This window comes from Peromyscus leucopus, chromosome 18 (assembly GCF_004664715.2).
Source record: "Peromyscus leucopus breed LL Stock chromosome 18, UCI_PerLeu_2.1, whole genome shotgun sequence".
NCBI lineage: Eukaryota > Metazoa > Chordata > Mammalia > Rodentia > Cricetidae > Peromyscus > Peromyscus leucopus.
The window spans coordinates 40,435,672-40,452,752 of NC_051078.1; the positions used below are offsets into that span (position 1 = coordinate 40,435,672).

The 17,081-nt window shown below is 42.1% G+C and overlaps 1 protein-coding gene across 3 annotated transcripts in view; it reads left to right on the forward strand.

Moving 5' to 3' along the window:
• The window catches only part of Ano4 (anoctamin 4), a 395,425-nt gene that overhangs the window by 188,835 nt on the left and 189,509 nt on the right, over positions 1–17,081 (forward strand). For all 3 annotated transcript variants that reach the window (XM_037196832.1, XM_028880306.2, XM_028880308.2), the window contains one exon: positions 11,655–11,849. In XM_037196832.1, coding sequence (XP_037052727.1) covers positions 11,655–11,849 — 195 coding nt within the window. The remainder of the gene's footprint in view (positions 1–11,654; positions 11,850–17,081) is intronic.

Genomic DNA, 17,081 nt, shown 5'->3' on the forward strand with positions numbered 1-17,081 from the left:
TTCCTTCCTTCCTTCCTTCCTTCCTTTCTTTCTTTCTTTCTTTTTGTTTTTTGAGACAGGGTTTCTATGTGTAGTTTTGGTGCCTGTCTTGGATCTCGCTCTGTAGCCCAGGCTGGCCTTGAACTCACAGAGATCCGCCTGCCTCTGCCTCCTGAGTGCTGGGATTAAAAGTGTGCGCCACCGCCGCTGCCTGGCTTGGACTCTGTTTCTTAAAGCCTGTTTCATGTTTCAATGCTTGGTGCTAAGAAAGCTCTTGACAGGTATTTAATGAATTAGTAAATGGAACAATTGAAGACCGCACAAAGACCTGTCCCCCAAATATTGCAGCATATAATTGTCTGTGCAGTTCATATTAAATGTCATCCATGCCAATATTCTGTTTAAACTTTAGTTAAACAGTACTTACAAATCAATGTTCATATGAGAAAGGCAGTCAAATATGATGGACCAAATAAATGACTAGAAGAATGAAAGACTTGCTACATTTTCCTATCTTAAGTGTTTATTTTACCAATATGTTTGGTATGTCATGTGCAACATATAAGTGTTGAACATATTTAACTATTCCCTACTGAGTGGAATCATTGTGAATAATACCATTATGAAATGAGTGATTGTTACAGTTATAATATCTGTGTATATACTTTCTATCTATCAATAGTGCTTTGCAGAGAGAGGTGTATCATCCTCAGTCCACCAAACACAGAAAAAATCTCTTTATCTTCCATGAGGTGACAAGAAATCGCTATCTCCTCTTTATGTAGCTCTGAGTGAGAATGTAAAGATGGGATAAATTAACCCCCATAAAGCAAGGAAAAGGGAGAAATCCAGCATCTAGACTGGCATTTGGAACAGTGAATGGAAAAAAATTAAAAAAAAATAATAAGCAGGACAAAGTTTTAAGATCCCATGTATTTGAGAACCTTCTAAAGCAATTTTCAGTGATTGCTTTGGTTTTTCAAGATGTTGAACCATTAGTGTAGATGTAACCAAAGCCTGTATGGGTCCAGGCTGGCCTCGAACTCGTGATCCTCCTGCCTCCGCTTCTTTCAGCAAATCCTACCAGCGTGCACCACCACAACCGGCTGAGTGTAGCTTGGGCCTGAACTGGGCTTCACAAGGCCACAGGCAAACAGCTTTTTCATGCATTCGTAACACGAACGTTGGGTGTAACACGAACATTGGGCACTAGATGTAGATGTAACCAACCATCTTATTAAATAAGAAAAATAGAACCAACGTAAAAGAGAAAGCCGAGAGGTCAGAGCTCAGAGCTAAAATCTTACCTCCTGCGGTGCTCCTACCTCCCTGAAAGAGAGCTGCTTCCTGTGTGTCTGTCTTTAAATAGTCTTTCTGTTCTGCCTTTTCATTGGTTGTAAACCCAAACACATGACTGCCTCATCACTGCCTGTAAGTACCGCCCTCCAGGTCTTAAAGGCGTATGTCTCCAATGCTGGCTGTATCCCTGAACACACAGAGATCTAACTAGCTCTTCTACCAAGTGCTGGGATTAAAGGCGTGCACCGCCACCGCCACCACACTCTTGCTATGGCTCTAATAGTTCCGACCCCCGGGCAACTTTATTTATTAACATACAATGAAATTCACATTTCAGTACAAATAAAATATAAGGAAGCAGACATAATGAGGAAATATTAGACCAAAGCAAAACCCAAAACCAGGTGGGCAAACTCCAGACTCTTCATCTCCATGTCTGATGTCAAAACACTCTTCAGTTCTCCAACTCCTTTCAGCTTTGTTGACTGCAACACACTCTTTGTCTTAGGCTGTTTTGACTCTCAGTTAGTAGCTTTCTTTGGCAAGTGTCCCACAGCTCTGGCATCTCCAACATCTTGAGGTCTCCAAAGCAATCCAGGCTTCACCTTCACAGCTTCATGCAATGGCCTCTCTAAGTCTCTATTCAGGGTACCCTTGACATGTGTGTGGCCTCATGTCTCAAAATCAGATATCTGTTAGCCTCTGCCTTCTAAGTGCTAGAATTAAAGGCATGCATCACCACACTCAGCTCTAAGCTTTTCTTTAATTCCTTTTCACAAGTTGGAAATTTAGCTGGGTGGGATCATGCCCTGAGATTACCACTTCCTTTATTCAATTTCTTAATCCATTTGTCTCCTTGAACACAGGACTTAGTGCTGTTCTACTTCCTGGTGCTCCCTTTCTTCTCAAATTGCACATTTTGTATTTTTACTTTCTTGGCTTGCTCCTTTTCATTATAAATATTCGCAAGAGTGACCACTAAAAACCATATGACAGAGTCAATACTAGGCTGTTTTGAGATTTCCTCTACCAATGCAATTAATCCAAAGCTCTTTGCTTTAGCCTCAGGTAGCTTCTTCAGACAAGGCCAAAAAGCAGCCACATTCTTCACCAAAATATCACAAGAATGATCTCTAGGCAACATATTAACATTCTTCTCTTCTGAAACCTCTTGAGCCAGGCTCCCACAGTTTAAATTATTCTTAGCACCACTGCCTCCCATGCTCCTACTAGTATGTTCCATTAAACAGCACTTAAAACATTCCGCTGCTTTCCTAACTCAAACTCCCAAAGTCCAAATTCCTCCAAACAAAAAAGCATGGTCAGGCCTAGCACAACAATATCCCAGTCCCTAGCTACAACTTACATCTTAGGGTGTCTATTGCAGTGAAGAGACACTATGACTATAGCAACTCTTATAAAGGAAAGCATTTGATTAGGGCTGGCTTACAGTCTCAGAAGTTTAGTCCATTATCTTCATGGCATTGTGAAGGCAGACATGGTAGAAGAAGCTGAGAGTTCTGCATCTTGATCCTCAGGCAACAGGAAGTGAACTATGTACCACACCAAGCATAGCTTGAGCATAAGAGACCTCAACGCCCACTCCCACAGTTGGCACACTTCCTTCAACAAGACTACACCTATGCTAACAAAGCCACACCTCCTAATAGTGCCACTACCTATGGGGACTACTTTCTTTCAAACCACCACAGCTAGAGAGAAGAGCTGAGTTGTTCAAAGTTTCTTGATTTACCACTTCCTCTGGTTCCTCCCTCCTATGAAGTGTCAGGTACCCTTTTTGGGATGATACAGACCACTCTTCCTTAAAAAACAGCTAAACCAGGTATGGAATTTGAGAGGACTTGTATAATTTAGTTACTTTGTTCTATACTTGAAATACCTTCCTTCTGTTCCGGTCTAGGGAAGTCTACATTTAAGTCAGCCATCTTTATGTCTCTGTGATCAAGATACTTAAGAGAGGGAGGATTTCTCTGGTTGACCCTCTCAGAGGGATTTCAGTCCATCCTGGTGGGGAAGGAAGTTGGAACAGCTCCACACATGGCAGTAGGAGTGTGGAGTGGCAGCTTATTCACTTGGTGTTAGACAGGAATCAGAGAGTCCAGGCCAGCAGCAAGGCCAGACCCTTGCAAGAGCTAACTCCTGCCTTCCATGCCTCACCGACTACAGGCCCCACAACCTTTAAAATAGTACCAGAAGCTGAGAACCAAGCATTCAAGACTCAAGCCAGTGTGTGACATCCCATAGTCAAGCCATAACCACATGAGTGTTGACTGTGAATCACACATCGTGATAAGCATTAAGTAAGATGCAGAATGAGCTCTGAGTTCAGAGGAGAGAGAGGTAGAGAATCCTATTGCAGATAGATAAACTTTAATGTTGCTGTATATGTACCATGTGGCAGCAGAGTGCAGGGAGGTGTGTGTGTGTGTGTGTGTGTGTGTGTGTGTGTGTGGTGTGTGTGTGTTTAGGATAGTGTGGGATGACTGGCACAGTAGGAGGTGGAGCAATGAGATTTTCTTTCAGAAATACCATGAATGTGCTGATTCTAGAATGTGTAAGATTGGGGTTCTGGTGAACACTTGGGGTAAGGAGAGTGCTTATTTTTAAATCTGCAACTCATGAGTAAGCTATCAGCATTGGAATTACTTTGTTTCTCCCTGTGTGTGCTATTTAGGGGGCCATGCTCAGTCATTTTCTGCTGTGTATCACCCACCCCTCACCTCAGTGGTTGACACCCAGAAAATTTGATCTTTCATTTCTTAGGGGAAGCTTGGTTACAGTCTGTGGTGAAGCCCAGTGTATTCTGTGTTTCTCATTCTATGACCCATGACTACCTAAGAAATGTGTTTTTGATAGTAGTAACAGAAGCATAGGAGGCCAAGACCACACCACAGAGGCATATTTCATATGTCAGCTTTTATCATGCCCCCAACCATCTTTCTGGACAAGGCAAGTCATGATGGCCAAGTTCCATATCAAGGAGGACTCTATGCTTTTCCTCTTAACTAAGAAGAGCTGCTAAGTGACTACAAAGCAGAGTGAAGGCAGGAGCTGGGAACAAAAATCTACTCTGCCACCAAATTTCCCTGAAATGAAGTCCTTCTGGTAGAATTCTGAAGCTGAGGACAATAAAGGAGCTTTGCATTTATCCCTACCATCAGGAGGAAGGTACAAAGAGGCTACAGATAGTTTAAAGGTAGATTTGAAAGAGAATACACCAGTAATCCATCTGAGATGCTTTATTTGAATTCTAGGGATGCTAGTTCAACATTCACCAAGGCTCTCATTCTATAACTTCCTCCCACTGACATCAAGGCAAATGTTAAACTTGGCTGCATTTTATATCCAGCCCTTAGAATTTTGCCCTCTTTTCAAAGTGTGTGAATGCCATGTTCATGTATCATCAGACATACAACTGTCCACAAAATCGCAAATCACTACATCCTAGAAAGAAGTTCTTCCTGGTTTTGATATGTTAGTACTGCCAGATCTGTGTGCCATTACTGATGCCAATCTGTCAAAAAAAAAAAAATCCTGGCACATATTGAGAAATGTACGTACACACACACACACACACACACACACACACACACACACACACACACACACCAGAAGGAGGCCTGCCGGAGAACCTTGTGTGACAGAGGATATGACATGGCTAGAGCAAACTCTCCCATCTAGGAAACATCCATTTTCAGGTCTCTAGAGGAACCCAGATCGTTTAGACCTCAGACCCTCCCTAGAAGGTACCCATTCTAGTTAACACCTAATTCGAATGGTGCTCAAAAAAACCTCCTTGGAACATGTTTGTCTTAGGTCCACTGGAGGTCACCTTGTGGAGGGGCACTGATTTGTACCCTCCATGGGAACATGCCAAAGTTAAGGTCTCACAAGCTGTTCTCTTCTAAGTACACGCCTCTGTTTTTGACCTTTTTCCTCCCTAACATCACAGGGTGTCTCGGCCTATTTTATAAACCTTGTACAAAATATTCTTTGAGCCAAATAAGAGAAGTTATTAGAAAAGTCCCAGAAAGTTGGAGAAAGTTAACCCAGACCCGAGAGTAAACAAAAACATCTTCACCTCAATTTTGTTTGGGGAAAGTGCTAGATTCAGTACTCTCCACTTTCTAGTCAGGGAGAAAAACCAAAAATAAACAGCCCTGCTGTGCGGATTGTTATCTTTTTAAATTGGGAATAAATAAATAAATCCTGTGTTTCGCTCCTGGGTGGTGACATTGAAAACAGAGTTTTTCTATGTTTTGAACAGTAATTTACCCGGGAAAGGACAAGGAGGGTGATGTAGCACATAGTTACTGGTGCCACAAGTTGTAAAACACTTGACAGAGACACAGCTCTTCTGAATCATGGGAATGACGTTTATATGAAAGCAGATCGCTGCCCCAGACCCCCTCTCACCCTCAGCTCAACCAGGAACAATGCCCCTTGGAGATGGGCCAGGAGGAGGATTCACCTGAGACTTTGATTTTATTGATAGAAAAAAAAACCCCTTACAGTTTAGTGTATTTTCAAATTATGAAAAGGTATGGGACCACAAAGAAATCTGAGCCCCCACCCTTTTAAACCAATATGTAAAGCACTTACGGTGCTCCTGTAGACGCACTGGGGTTCTCAGTAATTTGATAGATACCACTTACTGAAGTTAAATCAAGATCAGATAAACAAATAGACTAATAAGCACTAAGGAAATGGAAGCATTCATTAAATGTCTCCCAACCCAAAAAGCCCAGGGCCTGATGGTTTTTAACACAGAATTCTAGCAGACTTTCAAAGAAGAGCTAATACCAATACTCTTCAAATTATTCCACAAAATGGAAACAGAAGAATTATTCATTTTATGAGGCTACAGTCACCCTGATACCCAAACCACACAAAGATTCAATGAAGAAAGAATTGCAGACCAGTTTCCCTTATGAACATAGATTCAAAAATACTCAACAAAATACTTGCAAACTGAATCTAAGAATACACCAAAAAGATCATCCACCATGATCAAGTAGGCTTCATCCCAGAGATGCAGGGATGGTTCAACATATGAAAATCTGTAAAAGTAATCCACCATATAAACAAACTGAAAGAAAAAACACAAGATCATCTCATTAGATGCTAAAAAGGCTTTTGACAAAATCTAATACTCCTTCATGAATAAAAATCTTGGGGAGATCAGGGATACTAGGGACATACCTAAAGGCAATTTACAGCAAGTCTATAGCCAACATCAAATTAAGTGGAGAGAAACTCAAAGCCATTCCACTAAAATCAGGAACAAGACATGGCTGTCTACTCTCTCCATATCTATTCAACATAGTACTTGAAGTTCTAGCTAGAGCAATAAGACAACTGAAGGAGATGAAGGCGATACAAATTGGAAGGGAAGAAGTTAAAGTATTACTATTTGCAGATGATATGATAGTATACATAAGTGACCTTCAAAATTCAACCAGGTAGCTCCCACAGCTGATAAACAACTTCAGCATTGTGGCTGGAACAAGATTAACAACCATAAAACCAGTAGCCCTCCTATATATGGATCAAGGAGGAGAGGGAAGATTGAAGCTTAGGAGCCAGAGCAAAGCAGGAGGAATGTGGGAACTGGACACACAGAGGTGCAGAGACATGGGGTGCATCAGATCAGCTGGGCACCTCAGACATTACCAAGGATGTTGGAAGATGAGAACCCCAAAATCAGACCATGGGGCACCACCACTGTGGCAGGCTAATAAATATATGTCCAGATCTAAATTCTTGGATTTATAATTATTCTTTGGAAAGAGTCTTTGCATATGGGATTATGTTACAGGTTTTGAGAGCAGAGATTATCAAAATTATGCAGATATCCCCTAAGCATTATCACAAATGACTTCTAAGAGATAAACTGGACAACCATAGAAGGCTGTGTGACCACAGAGATGAGAGGTTAGCGACATATGACCACCGGGCCAGGCTCACCATAACACCAGCAGACTGAGAAGCTGAAGGAGGCAGGGAACCTATTCCCCTCCAAAGCTTCCAGAGCAAATAAGACCCTGCCAACACCTTGATTTCAGACTTAGCAGCTTCTAGAGCTCTGAGACAATAAGCACCTATTGTTTTAGCTCACTAGTGTTGTGGCGACTGGCTACAGCATTTTAGGAACTGAGTACTCCTACCTCTAGGACCAGAAAAGGAACAAGGGTTTACAAGTAAGAGGTGGCAAAAAAGCTTAATGTCACAGAAACGAAAGCAAGAACTTAAAAACAGACCAGAGGCAATGGTGTCAAAGGTTAGGACCGAGAAACCCAACTAAGATTAGGTGGAAGCCATAGGAAAGACGAAAGGTAATGGTGGCAGCTGCCTGGAACTGAGAACCTACTGTGTGCGTCTGACTGTGTCTGACACTGCCGTAGCATGTCACAAGCATTGGCTTAATCTCATAGCAACCTTACATTCAACCCCACTCTTTGGCAGAAAAAAAAAAGCTTTAAAAACAGACAAAACAAAGCTATCAAATCACTTACTCTAGGTAAGTATGGCTATGATTTGAGCCCCCAAATTCTGACTCCAGCACCTGTATCCTAACTCCTGTTGTACTTACCCCCTCTTCAGCCCTAAAGATGTGCGTTTCTAGAAGTTCTGGCTTTGGAGCCTTTATCAAGGTAAATGATAGCTCTCAGATAGAAGAAGTGTTTTTCTAAATGCAGCTTCTTGTTGAATGGAGGGAGAGAGAATAGAAAACTTACCTCATCTGGACCTCCTCTTCCTGTCTGATAGGAAAAAGAAGGTTTCTGTTGAAGCTGAGGGAGATGGCCAAGTTGTAGGTCACAGGAGTATAGAGAAGTATCATGGTATAAATGTGAAACAGAAAGTGCTTAATTAGAAATTAGCCATTTTATTGGCTAGCTTTTGCTTGTGTGTCATCTGTGACCAAGGTGTGATTGCATCAAGTAGAAGGCAACATATGGAGGAGAAAGGGCTGGAAGAGGGAACCATCATCTCTCATCTGTTGTATGGGAAGTAGTTTGCTCAGAGCCAAGGAAAGAATGAGACAAGTGAAAAGTATGCTTCTTGCCAGCGGAGATTTGATCTTCTTGGAAAACAAGCCCTTGGTGGTCCAGAAGATGAACCAGAGTTTAAGGATGTTGCATAATAAAGGGCCTGTTGAAATATTAAAGACTAGAGTACTAACTGGAGTGAACAGAGGAATTGAAATGTTTCAAAGAGAAGGGACGGGACCAGCTGGTTCTCACCATGAAGGTGTTTGAACGACAGTCAAGAACCAGAAGGGCATTTGAGCGTGATGGTGGCATGAATCAGGGGAAGACAACCAGGAGAGGATTCTAGAAGACAGTGGTTCAAAAGAAGGTCGGAATTTTATGCTTTCCTATCTCTACACAAATAGACCTCAAGCTCTTGGGACCACTGCGTGCTTAAAACAGTCATGCTTTGTATTGGTATTCAGTCTGTCCTTTTACATGGCTTAGGTAAGAAGAGCAGAATCATCTCTCTGTGTGACCTTGGACAAGTAACTTCTTGAGCCTCAGGTTTCCTATCTGTAAAATACAGATCCGTCTCTCTCTCTCTCTCTCTCTCTCTCTCTCTCTCTCTCTCTCTCTCTCTCTCTCTCTCTCTCTCTCTCTCTGAGTGTGTGTGTGTGTGTGTGTGTGTGTGTGTGTGTGTGTGTGTGTGTGTTACATTTGTGGTGAAGCATTAATGGGATAAAAATCAATGTATAGAGCAGTGGTTTTCAGCCTTCCTATGCTGTGACCCTTTAATACAGTTCCTCATGTTGTGGTGACCCCCATCCATAAAATTATTTTCTTGCTACTTCATTACTGTAATTTTGCTACTGTTATGAATCATATAAATATTTGATATGCAAGATATCTGATGAAAGGGTCATTTGACCCTCAGAGGGGTCACAATCCACAGGTTGAGAACCACTGGTCTGGAAGAATGCCTGATATTTTGTTAGCCAGTGTCATCATTCTCTAAAGTAATTAAGAACAAATTAGGCGATGTAACTTATTGGATGATGATTCATTTCTAAAGATATGACTTTGCAATCTTTTACACTTTTCAACATTTTCAAATGTTTGCAGCACATTTGTTCTTCTTGTATTAGATGTTTGTTTACATCTCTCTCATGTCAATGGACTTGGCCCTTGAGAAGGAGAGATTTAATGTGCCAAGCCTTGTTGGGCACTCTGAGGACTCCTGATTTGTAGGAGGATTAGGATGGGTTTGTTTCAGCATTGGGGATTCTTCCAAAATTCCACTGTGACATATTTCCCCTCCTCATAGCTGCGCTCTGTTGAAACTACTCATAGGTCACTTATTTTTAACGTTCTCCCCATGATCTACATTATTACATTTTTTAAGCACAAGATTTAACAGTTTCAAGTACCTATGCCGCTACATATCCACAGTGTGATTTTTATCCTCATTTATGTCACTTTATACTTCTTTGAGAGGTGTTATATAACACTGAGGAGTGCCATGCTGAGCTACAATCCTGTTCCCTTTACCCAGCACTCACCCATAGAAGGTATAATAAGTAGAAAGTGGCCTAGCTAATATTTTCAGCCTGAACCTCCATGTGCTATCTAATGTTGACTGAAAAATTTCTCCCCCCATCCCTTTTCTCTGTCATCTACAAGTTTGTATGAACTCTGCTAGAGTCTTCTGGGTCTGGAGACATCCAGGCTGTACTCTGAAAATGTGGAACTTACAATGATATGATGGAGGAAAGTGGACGGGAAGAAAGATAGGTTGAGACCAGTGTGCCAGTTATGGCCCCAGAAAGGGACATCTTCTATTCCCTCATGTCCATACTTTGGCATCTCATCAGGGTACTGACTGACAGAGGAAACCTACCAGAATGTTCCCAAGGGGCTAGCTAGCTAGTCCAAACTTGGGTGAAACTTCAAAGGCCAATACTCAGACTCACGGTATCATGGGTTTGGAAACCAGATCTTGGGGAGAGACTCACACTAAGCAATCCATAGGGAGGTAAATGTACAGAACCCTAGGACAGAAGTTTGTTAGCTTTCCCTGAATTCCCTACCAACCATTGGATGGGAAGAAAAGTGGAGGTTACCCTCATCCTATAGTGGAAGACAAGCCCTAATCCATAGACTGTCCAGTAGACACTGCCAGGATGAGGAACTTAATGGCATAGGAACACACAACTGTGCCATGGGCCTATATGGCTGTTCTGTTATCAACAACTTTCTCTTATCAACTATTTGGCTCCCTTGAGATGTGGTTGGTACTAGAAAGACAGGATAAATATTTGCTTCTTTTACTTTGACAGGTTCCTGAATAATAACTTGGTATTTTAGCCACCTCCAATGGTAACCAATGTGTGTTTTTAAAAACTAATTTGGACCTGGAGATTTTTATTTTTCCAGGCTGTTCCAATCACCAGTTCTGGCTTCTCTGTTAGTCCCATGAAGAATGATTGTCATTGACACTCCAGATATTCAGCATCAGTTCCTAGATCCCAAAGTGTCATAAAATGCTGTGGATGATTGATTGATAAATAATACGCTGATTGGCCAGTAGCCAGGCAGGAAGTATAGGTGGGACAAAGGAGAGAGGAGAAGTCTGGGAAATGGAAGGCCGGGCAGAGGAGAGGCCAGCCTGCTGTCCAGGGAGCAACATGTAAAGGCAGCAGCTAAAGCCATGGAACATGTAGTGACATATAGATGAACAGAAATGGGCTGAGTTTAAGTGTAAGAGCTAGACAGTGGTAGGCCTGAGCTAATGGCTGAGCAGCTTAATTAATATGAGCTTCTGAATGATTATTTTATAAGCAGTTGTGGGGTCCATGGGGCTGGGTAGGACTGGAGAAAACTCTACCTACAATAAAATATGACGCCAGGTGGTGGTGGCACACACCTTTAATCCCAGCACTTGGGAGGCAGAGGCAGGTGGATCTCTGTGAGTTTGAGGCCAGCCTGGACTACCAAGTGAGTTTCAGGAAAGGCGCAAAGCAACACAGAGAAACCCTATCTCAAAACACCAAAAATAAATAAATAAATAAAAAATAAAATAAAATATGAAACTATGCACAGATGTTCCCAGGAGTTTAGAAGACAGTTTGTTAAGTTTAATATATGACACAGTAATTCCCATTTGTAGGATTTCTTTAATGAAAACTGAGGATGTCCCCATTTAAATGAAGCACTGTCTAGTAGATAATGTAAAAAAAAAAAAAAAAATCACAATTCTAATGTGACTCACAAACCTTAGGAATAGTTGCAGATTTTCTCTGGAGTTCATGCCAGGACATAAATTTGTGTTTTAGCCATTCCAGAACTGACCTCTTCAGTTAATGGTGCTATTTCTCATTGCAGGTTTAAGTTTATCTATTCATGGGGCTGAAAGGCGCTTGCAAATCCATCAACGGCGAAGTGTGGCAAGCCGCCCAGGGTCACGTCGTCGCCTGCCTGTGGTCAGGCATTCCTCACTCCCACCAGGCAGAAGGTCAATAAAAATGGAGGCCAGCTCTTCTGGAATCGCTAATGGAAAAAACAAAGTTTTCCACGCAGGTAATGAATGGGCAAGTTCAACAGGGACCCACTCCATCAGCAACACCATTCACCTACATTGTGCTGTTAGTACCCTGTGCTACGCCTCCAGATGGCTTAGGTTTTAAAAAGAAGTCTTATTTTTCCTCTTCGCCAATCAGTGGCAAATGTCACTAGGACCAATAAGCAGAGAGATAGACAGACAGACAGACAGACAGACAGACAGACAGAGACAGACAAACAAACACACACACACACACACACACACACACACACACACACACACACGAGAGAGAAAGAGAGAGAGAGAGAGAGAGAGAGAGAGAGAGAGAGAGAGAGAGAGAGAGAGAGAGAAACAGAGACAGAGAGACAGATAGAGAGAGAGAGGTGACAGAGGATCTTAAGGACACATTCCACCTATACTGGCCAAATCTAAGTGAAAACCACAATGATAAACTCTCACTCAGTTCTGAAAGCCTTGAACAATTGAACAGAGTTAGCCATTTTCCTCATAATCTGCTCTAAGACAACCCAGGGAAACTTTGTTTTCGAGTGTCCACTCTGAATGGGAGTGAATTGTCTGGATTGGCTTGCTTGCATCACCCTGAGTGAGACATTGTATTAAATTTCAAGGTTTCTATGAAGCATTTGTGATCTAAATGTGTTAAGCCAATTCTACATTAAAACCTATGATTTCAACTAAAAGGTTGTATGTACTTGTTTGGAAAGAGTCTCATTTAAGTAGTCATTCATGCATTAAAATTCAACAGGTATGTATTGAGTTCTTGCTGTATGCTAGACATTGTTCTGGGAATACCACTGAACAAGACAATGTTCTGGTCAGTTGAAAGATGATTCAAAAGTCATTTAGAATAGGTTTTACCAAATTCCGGTTCTTCTCTCTACTGTCCTATAGATGATGGCCAGTTGTGGAAGCCAAGCCTCCAGCTGTTGCTCAGTCACATCCTCCTCTCCCTCTGAACTGGTGGCTTTGTTTCCTAACCTCTCCGAGAAAACCCCCAGGCTGCTGAGAATGAATGACTAGGAACCCCTTCTTCCATCGTCCTTTTTGTCCTATTTTCCAAGGTCAAGATCTTCCCACTGACTTTGACAAGCCTGTGCCTGTGTCCTTTGGCTTGGACACCTCTCCTCTCTGGAGAAGCAATCAGAAGAGCGTACTTCCTCTTCTTCCTCTCTTTATCCCTCATATACTGCTGGCTGTTCCCTTGAGTGTATGCCAAGACTCATGCTCCGCCAGTTCTAATCATCTCCACTTCACACTGTCTCTCTCCTTTATGTCTTTTTTTTTATCACCTTTCCTTCTTCTAAGCTAAAGGTTGCAAAGAAATGTCACCTTTGTTGCTCTTCTTTCACAATTCCTAGCCATTCTTTAGTTAATCCAATCCAGTTTCTAGCCTCTCCCACTCCCCGCTTCTTTGTGACTGTTCCTTGTTATCAACCTTCCATTACCACAGTGTGGTAGATGCCTGCTCCACTCTTCTGATGCTCTGGGACTGCACTGGACCATGCCCAGTCCCCAGATGCAAATCTCTAGGCTTCCATGGCAACCCAAGTCCTCTTAGCTTTCCCTTCCCCTTGCCTGCTGTTCCAATGCATCCTGTATCTTAAATCCAGAAAGAACACCCAAGTTTCTGATCCTGGGGGTCACCTTTCCCGACCTTCTCGTGAGAATGATAAGAGCAGCTCCAACAGAGACAGAAGTGAGATTTTGTTGTCAAGTGGGTCAAAAGATTTTTTCCCAATGGACCAGATGTGCAATAAGAGAGAACCTAGAACTAATGAGGACTCTGAAGGTATGGGCTAGAGAAAATAGGCGTAGTATCCACTGAAATGGGGCAGGCTTCAGACATCCTCTGCTGGAGGAGAAAAATGGAATGGTTAGGGTTTTGATTGTAGGTGAGACGGCATTAGAACTAGTGAGGTCTTTTGGATGGTAAAAGAAATATCTCTGGAGTTTAAGGTCACTGGGAATGAGATTTAAAATTGACATTTGTTAGAGTAAATGTTGAATTTAAAGACAACAGATAGAGATGACCAAGAAAGAAATTCAACTGGCCATTCGAATCATCAAGCTTCACATTCTTGGGTTTTTGTTTGTTTCTTTTTTCTTTTTTTTATTATTTAAAGCAATTTTAAATTGAAATATATTTTGATAATATTCTTCCCTTCCCCGAGTCCTTCTAGGTACTCTCCCCCTCCATACCCACCCAATGTTAAGTTCTTTCTCTAAAGACAAACAAAAATCCAACACAGCAACAAAATCTCCCTAAACCAGGAAAACAAAATAAAACCATACCCAAAAAGAATAAAAGAAAACACTAAACTGTAACCAAATAAAAGCATACACACACAATAAAAAAAATGGAGTCTATTTTCTTTTGATAAACTACTCCTAAACATGGGACCTGCCCTGGAATGACTAATATACCCATTGTTACTCCATTGGGGGGAAAAAACTGATTTTCCATCTCCCAGCAGCTATAAATGATATAGGTTGAGTTGATAACCCTTATCATAGTGGCTAGGTTTTCATTGCTTAATTCATTTTTAAAAAATATAACAAAATAAAATATAAACCAAAAACTATCACATCAAAGTTGGACTTGTCAAAGCAGCAGAAAGACAAGAGCCCAAGAAAAGGCACAGAAACCAGAAGCCTACTCATTTGTACACTCAGGAATCCCATTGAAAACACTAAAGTAAAAACCACAATGAAAATGCAGGGAACCTGGTGCTGACCTGTGCAGGCCCTGCGTGTGCTGCCTCCGTCTCTGTCAGTTCATATGAGCTTTTCTCGTGATGATTTAGAGTGCCTTGTTCTCCTGGTGTCCTCCACTCCTCCTGGCTTTTACACTCTTTCTGCTTCCCCTTCCACGGGGTTCCCTGAGCCCTGAGAGGAGGGATTTGATGGCAACATCCCATTTAGGGCTGAGTGTTCCAAGGTCTTTCACTCTTTGCATATTATCTGGCTGTGGGTCTCTGCATCCGTTCCCATCTGCTGCAGGAGGAAGCTTCACTGTTGATTCCTGAACAAGGTATTGTTAAGTAGAGCAGAATATCATCGGGAGTCATTTTATCACTCCATTTTTCTTTCTTTTTTTTAGACCAGTATTATTTGGTTTTACCCTAAGTCCCTGGGCTATCTAGTCTCAGGTCCTTGGTCACCCAAGTAGTGTTGCATATGGATTCCATCTTGTGGAGTAGGTCTTAGGTCAAATCAGATATCAGTGGGTGACTCCAACAAGCCTTGTGCCGCCACTGCTCTAGCATGTCCTGCTGGTAGTACTTCATTGTGGATAAAGGGTATGTGGCTGGTTTGGTGTTTACATTTCTCTCTTGATACACCATTCAGAGTCTTTTCCTGTACCAAGGACACTGGAATATAGGGGTGAAAACTCTGTGTGGGCACTAGCTTGATGTGTCCGCGTTCAATGAGCTGTGTGGGAGGTATCTTCAGCAATGGGGCCTTGCTTTCAGTTTGCAGAGAATAAGCTATAGTCTTGGCAACAGCCTGGGTTACTTGGGGATTCTCACGGGGCCCCTTTGGCCAACAACTCAAGTAGATGTAACCCAATTCTGGTACTGGAAGCTTCCTTTAGTGACAACAGATGTCCAGTCTGGCTTCTCTCTCCTCAATTCTTTGGTGATTTCATTTAGATAACCTCCATATATATGTATGTATTTTAGGAAGCTTTTACTGTATTGGGGTTCCATACTGCCTTCAAATGCCCCTTAATTTTAAGCTATCTCTCCCTGTATTCCTTCCCTTGTCCCCTTTACCCCGCCCCTCCACACTTCAACCTCCCATTCCACACTCTTGGTTTTAACAAAATATAGGTGAAAACTATCATATGTGTGTGGGAGGGAACTTGTCCTAAATATGTGTATTTCATTCCTGTCATCATTCTCTAAACAATACACTGTAACAACCATCCACCTAACATTCACATTGTATTATGTATTAAAAATAATGTAAAAATGATTTAAAGCACACCGGACAGTGCATGAGTTCTGTGTAAGCACTACACTCTTTCATATAGCTGAATTGAGCATAGTTCTTGAGGCCAATCTGCTGTGGATACTGAGGGGTGATGTAGGTGGAAAGGGGGAGGGGTTCAGCAGCTAAGAACTGAGCACTGTCAATCAGCAGTTAGGGACACAAGCCACTAATGAAGGCCAGGAAAGAACAGACGACAGCCACAGAGGGAAATGATTTGAAATGAATTATCAAGAAGAGGAGAGTGATTATCTAGGGGAAACGCTGAAAGTCAAGTAACATGAGGTCTGAGAATCAGCCACCGATTGCCACAGCCGTCTGCGAGGAGTTTGTTAAGAGCAGTTTTAGTGAGGCGGTGGTGGTGGAACCCCATCTGAGGTGGATGTGAAAGAGAATGAGAGGATACAGACTAGAAGCCGGGACACCAGACAACGTTTGAGACGTCTTGGAATGAAAGATGATGAAGAACCAGGGAAACAATTGCAGAAGTGAGGCAGGAGAGTTTCTTTCCCCAGTTCCACATCCAGAGCAGATGATGGTCAGAAGAAGGGAAACGTTTCAGTGGTAGAGATGAGCACTCTGTACGGTAGAGTCAAGGGTGGTATCTGTGATGACAGGTAACACGGAGGAAGGGGACTATTTGGATTTTTAGCTGGTGTAATGAAGTTCCTTTCCCATGGTGTCAGGCTCATCTTTGCTGTAAAGAAGCAAGATCATAACTAAGAAGGATAATGGAGCTGAGGAAGAGAAAGATAAGGGTCCAAATGGGGAGTTTGCTTGACATTCCACAGTACTGGGCAGTGAGACTCACAGCCACGAAACAACTATCAATGACTGTATCTCTTTAACCTTATTGAAGTATGTGAGTATGTAGAGTCAGATGAGAGTCCTTTGACTAGGATTATGATGTTGCTAAGGCAGAAGGAAAAGAGACTACAGACATTGACAAGACATAGAAGGGATATAATGAGTATAATGATCTAAGCTTGATAAATCAGGAGAGTAAAGATATCCAGGGAATAACAGTGGTGAACATAGGACCAGAGTTCCCAGAGGGGACAGGGAAGTGTAACAAAGATGATATGGAATATTAAACAAGGATACTCTAAGAAGGGAGTACATGGTGGTAATATTGTAGAGGAGGGTGCTGTTACTGGTAACAGCAAGCAAGATCTATACCAGGGCATGAAGAAAAGAGACTGTAATAAATTGGAAGACAAGATCATTGAAGAATT